Source organism: Diadema antillarum, unplaced genomic scaffold (assembly GCF_040938485.1).
Source record: "Diadema antillarum isolate AM-2024a unplaced genomic scaffold, OU_Dant_1.0 scf00000063, whole genome shotgun sequence".
NCBI classification, from domain to species: Eukaryota; Metazoa; Echinodermata; class Echinoidea; order Diadematoida; family Diadematidae; genus Diadema; species Diadema antillarum.
This window is the reverse complement of record NW_027270952.1, coordinates 3,993,294-4,010,227: the sequence shown is the minus strand read 5'-3', so window position 1 is coordinate 4,010,227 and position 16,934 is coordinate 3,993,294. Positions and strand designations below refer to the sequence as shown.

The 16,934-nt window shown below is 40.1% G+C and overlaps 1 protein-coding gene across 1 annotated transcript in view; it reads right to left on the bottom strand.

Moving 5' to 3' along the window:
- LOC139716223 (prokineticin receptor 2-like) overlaps positions 1–8,809 on the bottom strand; it is a 38,497-nt gene extending 29,688 nt beyond the window's left edge. Inside the window, exon 1 of the mRNA XM_071627787.1 lies at positions 8,438–8,809. Coding sequence (XP_071483888.1) covers positions 8,438–8,745 — 308 coding nt within the window. The 5' untranslated portion in view covers positions 8,746–8,809. The remainder of the gene's footprint in view (positions 1–8,437) is intronic.
- Positions 8,810–16,934: the final 8,125 nt, after the last annotated feature.

Genomic DNA, 16,934 nt, shown 5'->3' with positions numbered 1-16,934 from the left:
TTGCTCATATCAGAACGAATGATGACATGCATGTCTCACATGTTTTTTTACGAATCATTTGAAATAATCCTATATTGCGTATTACTGAGTTCACAGGACTGAGCTTTCACCTACAGTCTTGACACATTTTCACAATGTCGATGCGATGCCAAAGATCTTCACTTTCAATCGTGAAGAAAGAGGTCTGCGAAAGGGAGGCTAGAACGATATGGTTCACTGCTAAAGCGATAAATTCTCGCCTGGCGTACTTTCTGAGGGGACTCTTCTTTACATCAGTAAAATGAATCACTGTCCGCCAAGAAGGTCTTGCCAATGTGACGGGTAGGTCAACGACTGGTATGAGGGTTCTTTGTTCTGTCTGGATTCCAGCTACATAGCGGGCAATTTTTTGCTTGCCCCCGTTTAATTGGTCTAATAGGGGCCTAGTTTTAGGGGTCGTCGGAACTAATTAATGTAATTGAGGTGAACAACTCGTTGAGAGGAGAAAATCTGTTAGTGTTGCAGGTAACACCTTGGGTGTCACTTGTTACCCTTTTTCTTCCAGTCACGCATTCACCAGACCAGAGAGTAGTTTGATTTGTAGGTTGTTTGTAAAGAAGTAGATTATAAGAACTATTGCCAGTAACTGGAGTAGCTTTATTGGAGTTAGTAAAGCTCTGCCACTGGTATTCATGTGCGATAAAAATCAAGCTTCTCAAACACTTATAGTTTGCTTGATGCGCGTAGCTAAATTGTATCCGCAGACAGCGCTTTTTTGTGGCCAATTTCGCTTTCAATTTTTAATTAAGTTGTTTTGGCAAAAACCATTTGATGCACTGAATCACACAAAATACATGCACACTTTATACACTTTATACACAGCCGTCCTCGTGCTTTGAAACAAAAGAAAGAATGAGAGAGAGAGAGAGAGAGAAAGCAAATGGTAGTTTTGATATGTGCGGGCAGATAGCGGGCATTTAGGCGGCAAAGGACACGGCACCATCAACCGTTAACAACCTCCAAGGTGTGAAAGAAAGAATGTAGCAAACAGCACTACAGGTACTCAGGTGAAGAATTGATTTTACCGCCGGCAGTGAATGACAACTACATGTATTCTCAACTGTTGAACTGGAAGGCATTATGCGAAAGAAATGCAGTTCGTTAATGGAGTTTTTGATTGAATCATTTCTTTATTCAAGAAAATGTTTATACACAACCAGGTCAATTATCCCTTTAGACAATTGCAGGTATATATCGAAAGTTACAAATCACAATTTCAAGAACATACAATACAAATAACATTCGTGAAATTAATGCGCTAGTATCAACAATAATATTTTACACTAACAAACATTATAACATTTATATCGCTTCTATAAATATATGTATATATATTTATGTATCGGACATTATTTTATGGAACCTTCATACTCCGGACGAGCCAATGATCGGTCGATGTTCTGCACTTCTTCTTTTTTCCGATTTCGTTTTATACAGAATCAAAAATTTCATTAACTTTCCCAGTAAGAAAATATCCGTGGTCCTAAAAACTATAGTGGGCCTTCTTTCAGTATAATCTAATTCGATATTACATATACCGATATAAAATATTACGCTTATACACTACTAATTAACAAACTTTACCATTTTTCATGCTGTAGGGAAAACCCATGAACTGAGAGTGAAAGTTGAATTCTGATAAATGTGTATCTATACTTTTTTTGGTCTTATTTAGATGTATTCCGCTAGTCTGGTACTGCTGATACAGTATATCATTGAGCTGAAATTGGTGGGGATGTTGAATAATTAGTGTCTTATCTTCTGTGAGATCATTGTGCCGGTGACAAAGAATTTCATTCACTAATTACGCGCATTTTTGTATACAAGGTATATAAGTCACTGTCAGGTCTGTACCACTGAAGGTAATTATGATAAATGTTATCTTTTTTTTTTTCTGGTTCTTTTGCGAAAACTTCATTCAATACAAAAAAAAAAATGATGCGCTAATGGTGGCAGAATTGTGGATGTTCAAGTTTAAACTCAATGATTTTCCTAGTTTAATTCTGCTGAGCAATAAGTGTTAACAATAACAGGTACACTATTGATAAATATTAGGTAGATTAATATTTAGCACAAGAAATGGGGCAAGAATGTGATACTAACTACAGTATGTGAATCTTAAGGCGAATGAATAATCAGCTGCCATGGTTGCACGACTAGTTATAGATAATGTTTATTTAGCACACATGACTGTGAACACTTTGAGGGCATGTTAATCGATGCGATGCTAAAGACAAAATTATGATGGAATCAAATGAAAGCTGACAGAAGTCCAACATTTATGGATTGCATCCACATGATTCAAGCTAATTGTTTACATCATTTACACTAAGAAATGTGCCGCCAGTGGAACTGTCGAACAACTAAATTCATATTAGATTCATTCAAATCCAAGTACTTCTGCATTCTCATGGATGTTCATGCCTGTAATATTAAGTGAATCTTCAAAACTTTAGCTATAACTTGTGCATATTAAATCAAGGTGTTGTATTTCCTCACTGGGCACTGTTTGACATGTGCTATAATATCCTCCTTGTAGCTCGAATGGCAGCATCTGAATATGCCCTCCATCAAATGCTCGCGTTCTTTCTGCCATTCTCATAATCATCTTCACATTGATGTGTTCTGTTTTGAATGGTATGACACACTGTATTCGAGAACTTGATTTGATTTGTGATGTGTCGATTTTGAGTTAGTAAAGCGAGACGGGACGGTTAGTTTTTACCCCCAAGGGTGAAAAATCACTCGCTGTCAAGTGGCTGTCTCAGGGACTGTAGTGCGAATCGTATGAAATATTCTCTAGTAATATGGCTGGCTCATAGAAAGTCGGACATTTCGTAGTTGTTTGTGTTTTATGACGTTAGGGACTTCCTTGCCCAGTTGATGTCATTGTTGGAGATTCAACTTCCCTTTCGTCACCTCAAATTTCTTGAAAGCTCATCCGCAGACACAGTTGTTTTGTGACCCGCTGTGCTTGCCAAGTTTATAAGCCCACATACTTCTGTCATGCATTGAGGTAAATGGTTATTGTAAAGACAGATCTAGAAAGTCGCACTTTGAAAAGTCCACAAAGTCAAACCCATGGCTAACAGCTCACCTTATTTTATGAATCAGTCAAAAAAAAAAAGAAGAAGAGAGGAATAGAGAGAGGATGAGGGGTGGGGTGGGGGGGGGGGGGGGAGTCAACGATTGCTTTAAGGGGCTGGTTACTTACCAAACTATGAATCAAAGTTTCTTGGGGAGTTTATGGACTAGAAATACAGGAACAACGCTACACAATCCAAATGAGCGATCAAGTACTGAATATTGTCAAGGCTTTCAAACGTAGCTACGTGAGGCAGCGTTGAACTTCGTTTGTAAATACTATCATTCCTTAACTGCATTCTAAAACTTTTAATCTTATATACCTGTTAAAACTTTCCGCTCTAGTTAGCAGAAGAGGGTATATAGACATGCGAGTGATTTTGACTTGCATGCTTTGAAACTGTAGTTTTCTGGAGATGTATACATGGGTATGAAGCACTCATAAGATTTATGATACATTTTTGTCATCCTAGGAGGAATGCCGTACGTTTGGTTTTATGTATCTTTCTAACATCAAATCATGAAATCAGATATCAATATGTTTTCTTTTGTTTGCTATAAAATTTAGTTTTGTTACGCTTCGATTTTTTTTTCTGTTATGTCAAAGAAAAGACAAATATCAGAAAACGAAGTGGCGTCTTAGTTCGATCATTTCCTAAGTTCGAATTAGTCACTCATGTGATATATTAGTCAAATTACTTCAAGATTCTAAAACAATGCATAATGACCACTTGCTAACTAAATTTTGTTCCGTTATATCACACAGCCGATGAGAAAAGTAATGAATAAAAGCGTATTCATTAGTTGTTATACTCTTTTTATTCTAACAACGACGTTAATTCTTAAAGGAACGCGAGGAGCACTTCTAAGGTGAATCATCCGTCACTGATGCCTTTGCACCAGCTCTGTGCAAAGGCCCTGCCACACCTTTCCGGGCAAGCCTTGCGTGTGACGTACGGGGAACAATTTTTGCCTCCCGGAGGTCCCCGCAGATGGCCAGCACCCGTCAGTACCTATCACGTTTCTCGCCCGTAGTTACCCGGAGGTGCGTACGCAAGTCATATGAACCGGCAGGCAAGTTTAGGCCCTGCAGGGATGTGACCTCCTTCGTCCTTGGGCCATGTCACAACTTTCCGGGCAAGCTACGCGGGCTTGTTGCGTGTAGGGTTTTTCCAGCATGCATGATAATTTCTGCAGGGGACAAGGATTTGGGCGAGTTTCACATGCGTCATACCTGCTGGGCTCGTGCTACTTACGTTCTACTTGCGTGTCAGGCGCGTGGGTGGCGCGTGAGGGCTGACAACTCGGTGAAGTAATCCATCTGAAGAACTCTATTTATATGGCAGAGATCCGCAAAATGTCATTATACTGGCCGCAGCCTACTCTCAACTAATTCGCAGAAAAGCAGTACATGACCCTCAGCACGCACGCAATTTGCTCGTATAGCTCGCCCCACGCCAGCAAAACTGAACAGCTACATGGATGTTGGCAGTATCGACACCGTTACTTGCCAGAAACACCCAAATTATGCTCGTAGAAAGCCCGCAGATGACACGCGTGTCCAGTGCATGTAGGCACAGATCCACAGGCAACCTACGTACTTCACGCGGGTAAACTGCCTGTGATTTGCGGCTGCTACCGGCCTCCTACTGGTGTTCTGCGTGGGCTATATTTTATTTACCAATAAATAATGTTTTTGATGAGATTCCTGGAAAAAATCAACCTTACATTGGATTCCTAGGGACAGTTATTGATAATAAACTCTCCTGGAAATGTCATGTTGATGATAACAGTAAAACTATATCTCGAAAAATCGATGTTATAAACAGAGTTAAGCTTAACTTCTCAATTACTGTACTCCGTTACTAATGATTTATTCCTCCCTGATTTACCCTATTTACATTACGGCCTGTATGCTTGGGAAAACACTATCAAATACTGCTAGACAGATAGCTGCTTACGCAAAAAAAGAAAAGAAATAATAATAATAATAATGATAATAATGATAATAATAATAATGATAATAATGATAATAATAATAATGATAATAATGATAGTGATAATAACAATAATACGATAAAAAATACAAATATAAAATATAAAATACTCTTTTACACTGAACTCACACTAACCCGTTATCTTTTTGAGCATAAGAGATTTATATCAATTTCAACTAAGTCAGTTTATATTTGATTTAAAAAAAAACCCGGGATTTTATGCCTTATTTACTAATATGTTTCATTTTAAAAAAAAAAAAATCAGTCCATTCATAAATACCTTACCAGACGATCCGAAAATATGTCATTTTCATTTACCTTTGTTGGGGTCCATGTTAACACAAAATACATTTGCATATGACGGATCACGATTTTTGAATGCATTAAGTGATGATATTGATGTATTCAAAAGTCATTAGATGTATTCAAAAGAAATATGAGTTGGATATTGATGCAAATGTGTAAATACAGCGTATATGAATAATAATGTTATGGATAATGTTATGGATTATGTTATGGATAAGTATAATCAATATTTGTTTATATTTCTACCATTAAACTATCGCCTGTTGCGTGCATTTAAGTAACTCCACCACCTGTCCCTTCCTCTCTCCTATCCTTCTTCCTTTTCTCTTTCCCAACACCCGTCTCGATTTTCTTTGTTTTGTTGCGTTTGTAGTATTCTTGTTCGTACTTCGGTGTGTCTTAGCTCATGTACTTGTCTTGTATCTTGTTGGTTTGTCTCGTCTCTGCTGGATTTATACACTTTAGTTAGTTTTATCAAGCCTCTAAACAATATATATATTTCTGAATATAATTATGTTTTGTTTGGTTAATTGATTAAGCAGATATGTACTGATTTCGTAAACACGCTTTTAAACTTCGCTTTCAGTGGGTCCCCTTGTATCCATCCTCCAATTTATTCATCACCCAAATGTCTCACTTTTTCAATCCCCATCAATGATATAACGTACCCAGCTTTTTCAATTACTCATGATGATATCTCGTCACTTTCATTCACTTTGTGTGTATGATATTATGTTATTGATTATGTTGAGATGGAGAAAAAAGAAACTAGAATTGAACTGAATTTCGAACTGAACTTAATTTTGAACTGAACTATACACTCAATCAATTATTTTTAACGAAAAGTACAGATTCCTTTCACTTGTCACTGACAAATTGTGCTATTAGTATTTCCTCTGCCTTCTGACAGAGATAGTGTAAGTGCTCCTTCATTATGATAGAAAAATGAAACTATGTTGAATTGTCTTTGTATTTTCTTTACATCGTCACCACATTTCACAAATTGTTGTAGTCTAATTATCCAGCGATGTTGGCACATAAATTTAACAAAATCTTAAAGATTTATAACCTTTGAACGGCTCGTTCAATTTTGCCCAAACTTCATCGATGTCTACTACTAATACTTATGTGTGTATTCACTAAATCCACATATACGTATTGGACTTTTTGGAGTAAATTTTTTTCAAACTCTGTTTAGTGGTCGCACGCTCTTGAACTCGACAAAACTCTCGAAGATGTTGGAAAACGTATTAAGTTAGCATGAATATTGGACCTCCTGTTTAACACATTAATTGGCCACGTTACTCTGATTTTTATCTTTAAAAAATATGAATGTAATGACACTCTTCCTAACAGTGCTACTCTTCAAATTTCAGTGCACGTAATGTAAACATATTCTACTTAACACTGGACAAGGACAAGAATGATGACGAATTTCGGCTGTTTATCTTATTTCATTGCTACCCGTTTGGGATGTTAATCCATTTCATGATTAAGATGAGTTGAACATGCACCATGCATGCAGTGAGTTCAACCATGGAGCTACTAACAGTAGCTCCATGGTTCAACATTGCTGTAGTGAGTCAGATGTTAGTTGGCTTCGTGCTATTAGTACTGTCATCGAATGCGGGCGCTCTTCACCGACCTTACTATTGACGACACTGTCGCGTCAGCCTGAATAGTATTTGTGAGGCATTACTCATCTTGTATCCCTGGGCAACAAGTTCGCGCATTTTTTCTATCCCGCAAGACGCATGTGCACGTCCTTTACCGGTTGTCTACATAACATCTATGTATATAGAATTATTTCTTAGAACTTCGAGATCAGCTCCATGGCTATAATGATGAACTTTTCAAAGTGGCAAACCAATAAAAATACAGTGTGATAAAACATACAGCTACACGGTCACAACAACCGAACTTCGATGAAAATGACTTAGGCCTATTTTGACGGAAACGACAGTAGATAAAGGAAAAACAGACAACGCAGAAACTGCAAAGGTTTGCAAATATATTCTAGCTAATATTTTGCCTTCTCTAATTTTACAGACAGTTCTTTTAGATTTCAGCTATGCAACATTGTATTTGTAAAAACCAACAAACAATCAAACAAACAAAAATACCACAAACGTTACGGAAATCTGATGCAAAAATGCAAACATGAACAATTCATCAGTGGATGAGATTTCACATCGATCCTGATTTTCTTTTCCCTACTATTGTTGAGTAGACATCACTGAGCACTAACTCAGATCATTTAGCCATGGACCCTACCACATTTTGTTGTAGGGTCCATGGTTTAGGAGATCCACGTAGTATGAATACAAATAATACCTGTGCCAAGCCCTAACATGACACACTTTTGACCTGAGAAACGTTGCTAACCTCTCCTATTAACTGGGGTCAAATGTGGTAGACGAGAAGTGTCACTTTCTCGATAAGACAGTGACCCTATGATACCTAAAATATGGGTCTGCTTGACAGACAGATAAATGTGCCTCTCCAAAACCGTTTCAGACTGTTTGAAGCTCCTTGTTGCTGCACATCCACGTGAATATAAACAAACCTCGCTAACAAGTCAAGACATATCATTGCAAGGCGAATTATCGCATTTGACACTAATGAGTTTTTAATGGTGAAGCACCCTTCAAATATTTTATGTTTCTCAAGATTTAACAGCAATAAAAAGTAATAATAATAATGATAAAAATGATAATAATAATAATAATAACAAAAAAAAAAAACAACAACAACAATATAAGTAAAATGAATAGCGGGCCGGTCTTCTGCGGAAACGCGATAACGGCAGTGATTTTTCATGATTGGGATGCATTTCGTACACTGTGCTAGTCAGCCGCTAGTTTTTCTGCGGTCTGTAAATCACACCCAAAATCAGGCCTGGTACTAGAAGGGACGGTATTAAGAAAAATCAATAACAAATAGGAAAACACTCTTTGGTTATGAGACTAGGAATCTTGAGGAAATGGATTTCTCAATGCGTCAGTCCTTACCTGTCAACCGCTATAACCAGCAGTGTGTTGACGGACACGAAGAGTGACACATTCTTCAGCATGTTCATCAAGGGACACATGAAATCAGGCAGCACCCAATTCTGTTTCATGTAGTAGTGCAGCGCAAAGGGTGTGGAGACTAGGGCGACAAGAGCGTCAGATACCGCCAAGTTAGCGATCAGGAGGTTCGTGACGCTGCGTAGTCGTTTGTGGCGAGCGATCAAGAAGCACAGAAGGCAGTTGCCAGGACCGCAGACCACGGTAACGAGCGAGAAGACGATACCGAGAAACACTTTCATGCCGGTCATGTGAGGCAAAATCTCGCACTGAAGTCCAGGCGTGTTGTTCTGCCAAGGCAGAGATGAAGTGTAGTCGTAGTCGACGGTGATGTTGTCCCAAAGGATGGACGTGTCGAATGACGGCTCCAGAAGCGACGTCGTGTCGATGGAGCCCATCGACATCGGAACCTGGCCCGAGAGTCCGGCAATGGCGGTGTCCGAGCTGCTTGGGTACGGAACGCTCCGTGGAAACATGATGGATCGGACGGAGATCACAGATGGGCAAACGTGAGAAGAAAGACTTTTTTTAAAAAAATATTTTGTCACAAATATTTTTGAAATATCTTTACAATACTTCAATTCACACACTTCATCTCAGAATATCTGAAAGCGCACGCATTGAGCACGTTAATGTTTAGAGCTATATATTACAATCGATATAAAGAGGCTCAGATAACATAAAACGAAGCGGTTGTTAAGTGTAAACTTTAGAAGTGTTTCTAACTGGTTATCGACGTTGCGCACTCGTCTCGATGAAGAAAAGCTTCAAGCAAGTAAGTTTTCCGGCGCTAGAAACGAGCAGACGGTACTGATGAATGACACACTTTTGGCGCGCAGCGTCTGTAGCCACAAATTTCTTAACGGAAGCGATTGGCAGACTACGGAAGACAACCAGCTGGTCCACCAGCTGTGCGAATGTCGTGAGTCGATGCGACTAGCACTCGCTTAGACGATCGCTCACTTGTGGCAGTCGACGACGGGACAAACTTCGAAGTCCAATCCCTCCAGGGTGACTGTTGTCACTAAGAATGACAAATATCATCAAACCCTAAAGCTTAAAAAATAACCGTCAAAGCGAACACAGCATTCCAAAGAAGCGCGCGAGATTGGGTTTTCTCACTGCGACGCGCGAACCACGTCTGGCCTCACGATCTCGGATCGAACGCCCGAACCGATCAAACAGTATCGATATCTTTCGATCTTGTATTTCAATGTTAATTTTAATGTCGAGTCTTCACGATGTGCAATGCGTGTAGCTGAAGCGGTTCACTGATTTTATACGGAATGGAAATTATTTGCATTGCTTGTATCCACCGTAATGCGGTAATAATAGAATAGTTGAATACCTGTGAGGAGGAACGTCAGGAAGTTGCTATGTCATAATTTGACAGTTTGTGTTGCCTCTGATTTTTAAATGCCCTGCCAGACTTTTTGAAAGTGTCAAGTCGTCAACACGGCTGGTAGGCCATACCCCTGGCACCACGCTCTGCTGGGCGTCCGTTCCACGGGTGATTCTCTCCGATTTGAGCGATGGGGTGCACTTAGAGCATGCTCCCGAAGAAACGAGAAATCTCCAAATGAAAGCGAGGTAACCGCAAGGTGACCCCTTTCATTCTTTCTTTCTTCTCCCCTTCTCTCCCCGTCTCTTGACTTCTCGCAACTAGGGCAAACTGTCGGCTGATGTCCTCATCAAACCTTATACCATCTTGTTCTCCAACGGTACTCCGCCTGCCCTGGATTAGATGACGTAGGCTCCTGACAGATTAATTAACGACGGGAGTAACAAAACGGAAGAAAATGGGGGGGGGGATTGAAATTGTCGAATGAGCAGTTTTCTATGCATCCCGCTTATCAGACATATTATATTGTCTCTTTTTTAGGAGATTAAATCAATGAAGAATTAAAGCTCATTATCTCCTATGATAACACGGCCACACAATTGAAGAGAAGAGTACGTCCACAAGTTCCTTGTTTTACCGTCGGTACTGCTATACCCCTGGATCGATCCACATGCTATTGCGTTTATGATAATACTGGTGACGGTGAAGGCTAGAATATCAAAAGCCCGTATGATGTGGTTATGATATCCCCTGCAACACGCGACTATGTCGGCAAAGCAAGGAGCACTAAGTACAAGTTGTGTACACAGACGATGAATACCGCGTAGAGGCACCGCCGATATGGCCTATGTGACTGGCTGTTCGATGAATGAACGAGGGACAATAATCAACCAATCACAACACGAGATTTATGTAGCCAATCAAAAAGAGGGTGGTAAACTAATGAGACTTTCGCGTTCAGCTTGTCTTTTGCGAGCACTGCGCATGTTGCTTGTTTCGATACATGAGCTTGGCAATTCGTTCGAAGGAGATTATCGATTGACAGGCGTCCCGAAATTCAGGGAAAGAGTAGAGGCGAAAAGCCGGGAATCTGAGCTAAAAGCAAAGGGATATCTGCAGCTATCGTGTCCAATCGCAGCTAGAATACATACATAGGAATGAACGCGCTTATCGAATTGGTCCAACGGGCGGCGAGTGAAGAATAGATCACCTTTTTACTCTGAGAGGGAGATATTTATAGAGAAAATTATCCAAATTAAACTAAAGATGCAGACAACGAAAATGAATATAACATACGTGGAAAGTGGTGACAAAGAAAAACTTTACTGCATTACTCCTTGTTGATGCTTGATCTGTGGAGTGCTAATCATTAATCTTTACGTCAAGTTCTGTTTCATTATCTAATTCAAGTTTGAAATTGTTTGTGATTTATGTCCAGGAAATGTTACATTGTTACGCAATTATTCCAAGACAGAACTAATTCCTTTGTCGCAATGCACAGGAAAAAGATCCTCCAATACTTATCTAATAAGAAAGAAACAAGTAAAGGAAATATGTATGCTCATGAAATGCGGCCTACTAGTGAGAAGTCTGCATCACATCGTGCTGACGACAGATTTTGGAATGGATGGACGATTGGATAACTCGCGAGGAACGTGACATCTGTCGGCTACATGCAGGCAAACAGCATTATAGAAAAATATATATCGCTGGAATAAGCCACATGTCATTTCTTCCTTGATATACAATAGGCCTTTGATTGGAAAGTGTATTTATAAACTTATATTTTGTTTTTTTTTTGCTTTCATTCTTAATGTCCATGTCAATGTACCGTTACTATGTAAAAATAATATACAAACCAAGTTAGTGCTAATTGCCATTATTCCCAAACACAAACACACGGTTACCTGCCCCACCGCGGATTGATTAGTATGGAATTTATCCTGGACGGCAGAGTGAAATGAATAGGTTCAATTTACCCCCCAAAAATGAAGAAAAAATATTCTCACCGTCGCGATCAGATCGAATAAGATAAAATCAAACCAGTCTTTCAATATTTGAAGGCATTGTTACCGTTTCTTTTTCAATTTGTTGAGAAATGCACCGTTTTACCACAGTGACTTCGTAGTCACTTCATGTTTCTTTCATCATAAATTCATGGGGGTTTTCTTTCATGGGGGTTTACTTTCTCGATACCTGACATAAATGACGGTGAGGCATAGAGCGTGTTATCACAATTCAGTCGTGGGCGAGTTTGTTTACTGAACATGAAAAATACAGACTTTGTTTTATTTGAACGATGATGAGGATAAGGTAGTGTGATTTATTGTCCATCTCAAGTCATACGTTCCCACAATTCTTCACCATAACTTGGCTTGATCGAGGGGTCTCACCCTCTTTCGCTCTCTCACTTTGTATAGTCTCATCGGGCTCACTGGGCAACTTGTAAAGCAATTTGGAACTTCATTTTCTTCTGCCAGAGAGAGCATTTGGTGTTACTGACCTAATTTTGCGTTTGCAATCCTACATGAAAAATTGCACAGCGGGAAATCGGCATCTTGCAAATGTATAAAACGCATTGAGCTTGGTCGTTAACGGCGCAAAATCAACCGCAATATTCTAGCCCAAATTCCCGAGAGCAATCAAGCCCAATAATTTTAAATCGACTGTACGCAAAGTACATGATAATCAGCTGAGTGACAGCATGTATGCTTATGTGTGTGTGTGTGTGTGTGTGTGTGTGTGTGTGTGTGTGTGTGTGTGTGTAGGTGAGGGGATTATTATTATAAGTGACTAGAGGGATGTTGCTAAGAGAAGTTTGACCTTGCTGAGGTTATGACAATTTTTCTTCAGATGGAAGTAGGTCCTATCTCGGGCGTGTGAGACGGGCGATAGAGCACACATTTCATTACACAAACAAAAATCATCTTGCACCGTGCATCTTCTCGATTTATAGAACAACATACATCAATAAACGCGGGGGATTTAAAGAAGATAAACGTAGGCCCTATAATGCATGTCGTAAATTATGATCAAACCGACACTATGTCTGATTAAAATGATTGTCACTTGTTCTTCCTTTTTCTTTCATCTGACGAAGTCCTATCAGGCAATGATCGAAATAAAGCATGCTGTTGCCGTATAGTGGTAGAGGTGAGTGGTTGTTGCATGTTATTGTATGTATGTATGTATGTATGTATGTATGTAGGTAGGTAGGTATGAAATTAATCTTTAGTTGGCTACATTCCCGGCCTCGCACATTTTCCCGGCCAGGTACAGCGACAATGACAATGTCTTTTCTTGTGAGGCCTCACGATACACACAGGCGTTATTATACAACAAAACAAAACACACAACGTGCGTGCACGCTAAGGGTCTTATACGCACGTACACGTGCGTTTAGTTGGTGGAAGAAAACAGTTGCGCTAGCACTGTTTTTTTTTTCTTTTTTTACTGGAATGTTTACTAATATGTTGCACACGTCGAATTTCCAGCCATTGAGCCCTCGAGGATTGCTATACTCCAAACTGGAGATATTTGGGGAAATGCTGTTCTAATTTGTCCTCAGTCGTTTGGCGACCCTGTACTCCTCCCTTATACCAGTAACATTACCCAGACAGGTTACAAGATTAACTTTCTCACTTTTGCTACCAATTGTAGATACAACCAGATTGGCTGACAGCAAGCACTTGGATCCAAACTTAGGGAGTTGTGAGATAAACATAAGGAAGATCCTATGTCATAGTCATCTACTCTCACCTGTTAACCCATTCCCCTTGAAACTGGGTTCAAAAGGCCTGCTAACAAGCTGGTCATTAAAACCACGAGAAACAAAACGTCGATTGTCAGACCATGTAAAGTACCTGGCACCCGGTTGCCACTCCTGCCCTCGTCGCTTATACCGACGGACGATTCAGAGATACTTTCCCACATTTTCATAAGCCGCATTCGAAACTGTCAGAACACACAGATAAATAAACGTATCCCAAAACCATGGAGACGTCGCTCAACAAAACAAAACAGCATGAAACAAGATCCGTGAGAGTTACCTTATCGTACTATCGCTTCTTACTCCTCAGACGTCCATCTCAGACTGTGTACCTTACATATAAACGACGAGGTGGCAATAAATTTGGGTGATTCATAAATGTGGGAGGAAGATTGATGTTTTACCGAAATGTGGATTCACTTCTCTCTCTCTCTCTCGCCTGTCACAGTATTCCAAATAACATGTTGATATAGCGTGATGTCATGATGACCTCACAATGTCACGCAAACAATTGAATCGGCACTGTAAGAACGTCTTTCAATGGTGTACAAGACTTGACTGTGGTGGGAAAAGCTTCTTGCTGGGGCTTGGGATTTTATTTTCTGCGTCAAGATCATGGGTTCTGCGAAAATCGAGGAGTTGACACCAAAACAAACAGGACTGGCACGCAGATGATGTCTGCATTCGATGTTGAAACTGTGTTAAAATGCAACCGTGTCTCGGAGCCGATTCCTCAGATATACAATTCCGAAGCATCCACTGTCGTGCGATGCGCTACGCACGTCAGGATTGGCCATAGGTAGCTGATTTGCATAAAAATTTGCGCCATGATTGAAATCGTGGTCTGACTCGTGGAGAAATCGTACTAATCGTATCAGATCTTATCAGATCTTTAGGTCAGTCATGGAAGTCGTACAAAAGTAGAAAAGGTTTCAACTGTTAAAAAAAAATGTCTACGATCAACGCGATTGGCGCGACCGACCTCAAGATCTGATAAGATTTGATACAATCATCACGATTTTCATTACACTACGATTCAGACCATGACTTCAACAGATTTTGATAGATATACATGAGAATTCCACGATCTACTACTAATGTCCAATCGTGGCGTGCGTAGCAGATCGCACGACAGTGAGAACAAGCAAATTGGTACAAACCTTGTGTATTAAGTCAGGCTGACACTTGCACGATTCTGTGGCACGCATTGGCACGACTCGAGTCGTGCCAGTGCGCAAACTAGTCGTAAACTGGCGTGAAGTGTGCGTAAACCCGACGTGACTGCGTGCCATGTCGGGACGAGAATTTTGAAATGTTCAAAATTTTGGTCACGACAAAATTTCGCGACCGGGTCGTGAACTATGCGCAAACTGGTTGTTAACTCGTCGGGACGATGCGGGAGGATGCGTGCCAGTGCGTGCCATGCCACGACTGTCACGAACTGACACGAATAGTTCACGAACAGCTCACGTCGAGTTCACGAGTAGTTCACGACATGTTCACGAATTGGTGCGCGTCGCAGCGTGGCCGTGCCTTCCCACTGACACGGTCAAGTGTACTTCACGCATTGATGGCACGAGCAGTTTACGCACTTTACGCACTTTACGAACAGTTTGCGCATGGCATGAGCAGTTCACGACGAGTTCATGAACAGTTCACGAGCAGTTCCCGACGACTGCGCGACAGTGGCGCTCGCGTCGGTGCGGGGGTATATATAGGGCAACGCAAGAAAGTCCCCTCACCCACCCCCCCCCCCCCCCAAAAAAAAAAAAAAACAACAACAACAACAAACAAACAAACATGAAATCCTTCGTTTCTTGCGTTTCTTTTCCGTTTCTCCTTCTTTTCGTTTGCTTCCATTTCTTCGGGTTTTTTTTTCGTTTTTTTTTTTTTTTTGGGGGGGGGGGTGGGTAATTGGGGGAGGGGACTTCGTTTCTTTTGTTATTCCTTTTCATTTCTCCATTTCTTTTTCTTTTTTTTCATTTTCTTTTCCCTTTCTTTTTTCGTGTCTTCCTTTTTTCGTTTCTTCTTTTTTTCTTTTTTGGTTTCTTTTTCTATTTTTCTTTTATTTGTTTCGTTTCTTTTTCGTTTTCTTTTTTGTTTCCTTTTTCTTTTCTTTTTTTTTTGGGGGGGGGAGGGGAGTTTTGTTGGGTTTTTTTCGTTGTCCTTTGGTTCTTTTGTTTGTTTTCGTTTCTTTTTCATTTTCTTTTTTGTTTCCTTTTTCTTTTTTGGGGGTAGGGAGTGCATGGGGGAGAGGAGTTTTGTTGGGGTTTTTTCGTCGTCCTTTATTTTTTCGTTTCTTTTTCGGGTTTTTTTTTGTTTCTTTTTCGTTTATTTTTGTTTCGTTTCGTTTCGTTTTCGTTTCTCTTTAACTTTATTTTAAGGTTAAAAAAAGAAAAACAAGTGTTTTGAAATAAGATAACAATTCATTAACATGAAAACAGCAAACAACAAATATGTACAAGTATTCAGCATGTTGTCTCTTCCACAGACAATCCAAAAATGACCAGGGGTTGGGGAGGCCCCCTTTTTATATGGCGTGCCCAAGTCGGCACGACACCGTCCGAATTGCGTAAACTATGCGCAAACTATGCCAAAACTATGCGTGAACTCGTCGTACCAGTTCGTGTCAATGTGGACACTGATGGGCACGCATTCGTGAACTATTCGTGAACTCGTCGTGAATTCGTCGTGAACTATGCGTGTACTAGTCGTGAACAGTGCGGGAGCCTCCCACTTCGTGCCCCAAAATGGCACGACTTGTCACGACAAAATCGTAGCCAAAAGACGTGCAAGTGTCAGCCTTGCATTAGACTTCAACAGTGGTTCAGGGGTATTTTTGATGTTATTTCAAAAAGTTACAATCTTCGGATGACCGCATCTATGCAACATATCAATGTCGTATATCGGAGGACATGACATAATGAAATATGCATAATTTTGAATGGCATTAAAACAGTGATGAAACACGTAATTTCTAGGCCCAGAGTAAGCTTTCATTCTCTCGTTGACTCACGCTTTTGTTCAAGAGTTTCCGATTTCGTTTATTCGCCTGGTTGTAGTTTTTTTTTTCAAATAATATTTATTCATTTAGAATTCGATAATACAAGACACATCAATTCATTTTGGTATTAAGCCCTACTGTACAAACATAAAAGAGTAAAGGCCCGTTTACGCCGAACACGATTACGGCAATTAACGGTGTGATTTTTTGCTATGGTGCGCCAGAAGGAACCATGTCTGGTTCTGTTACAATATCACTTCCCCGCTAATAATTTGGTTACAAAATTAATATTCATGTGGTGATTTTGGTGCTCTTGATTTTGGCA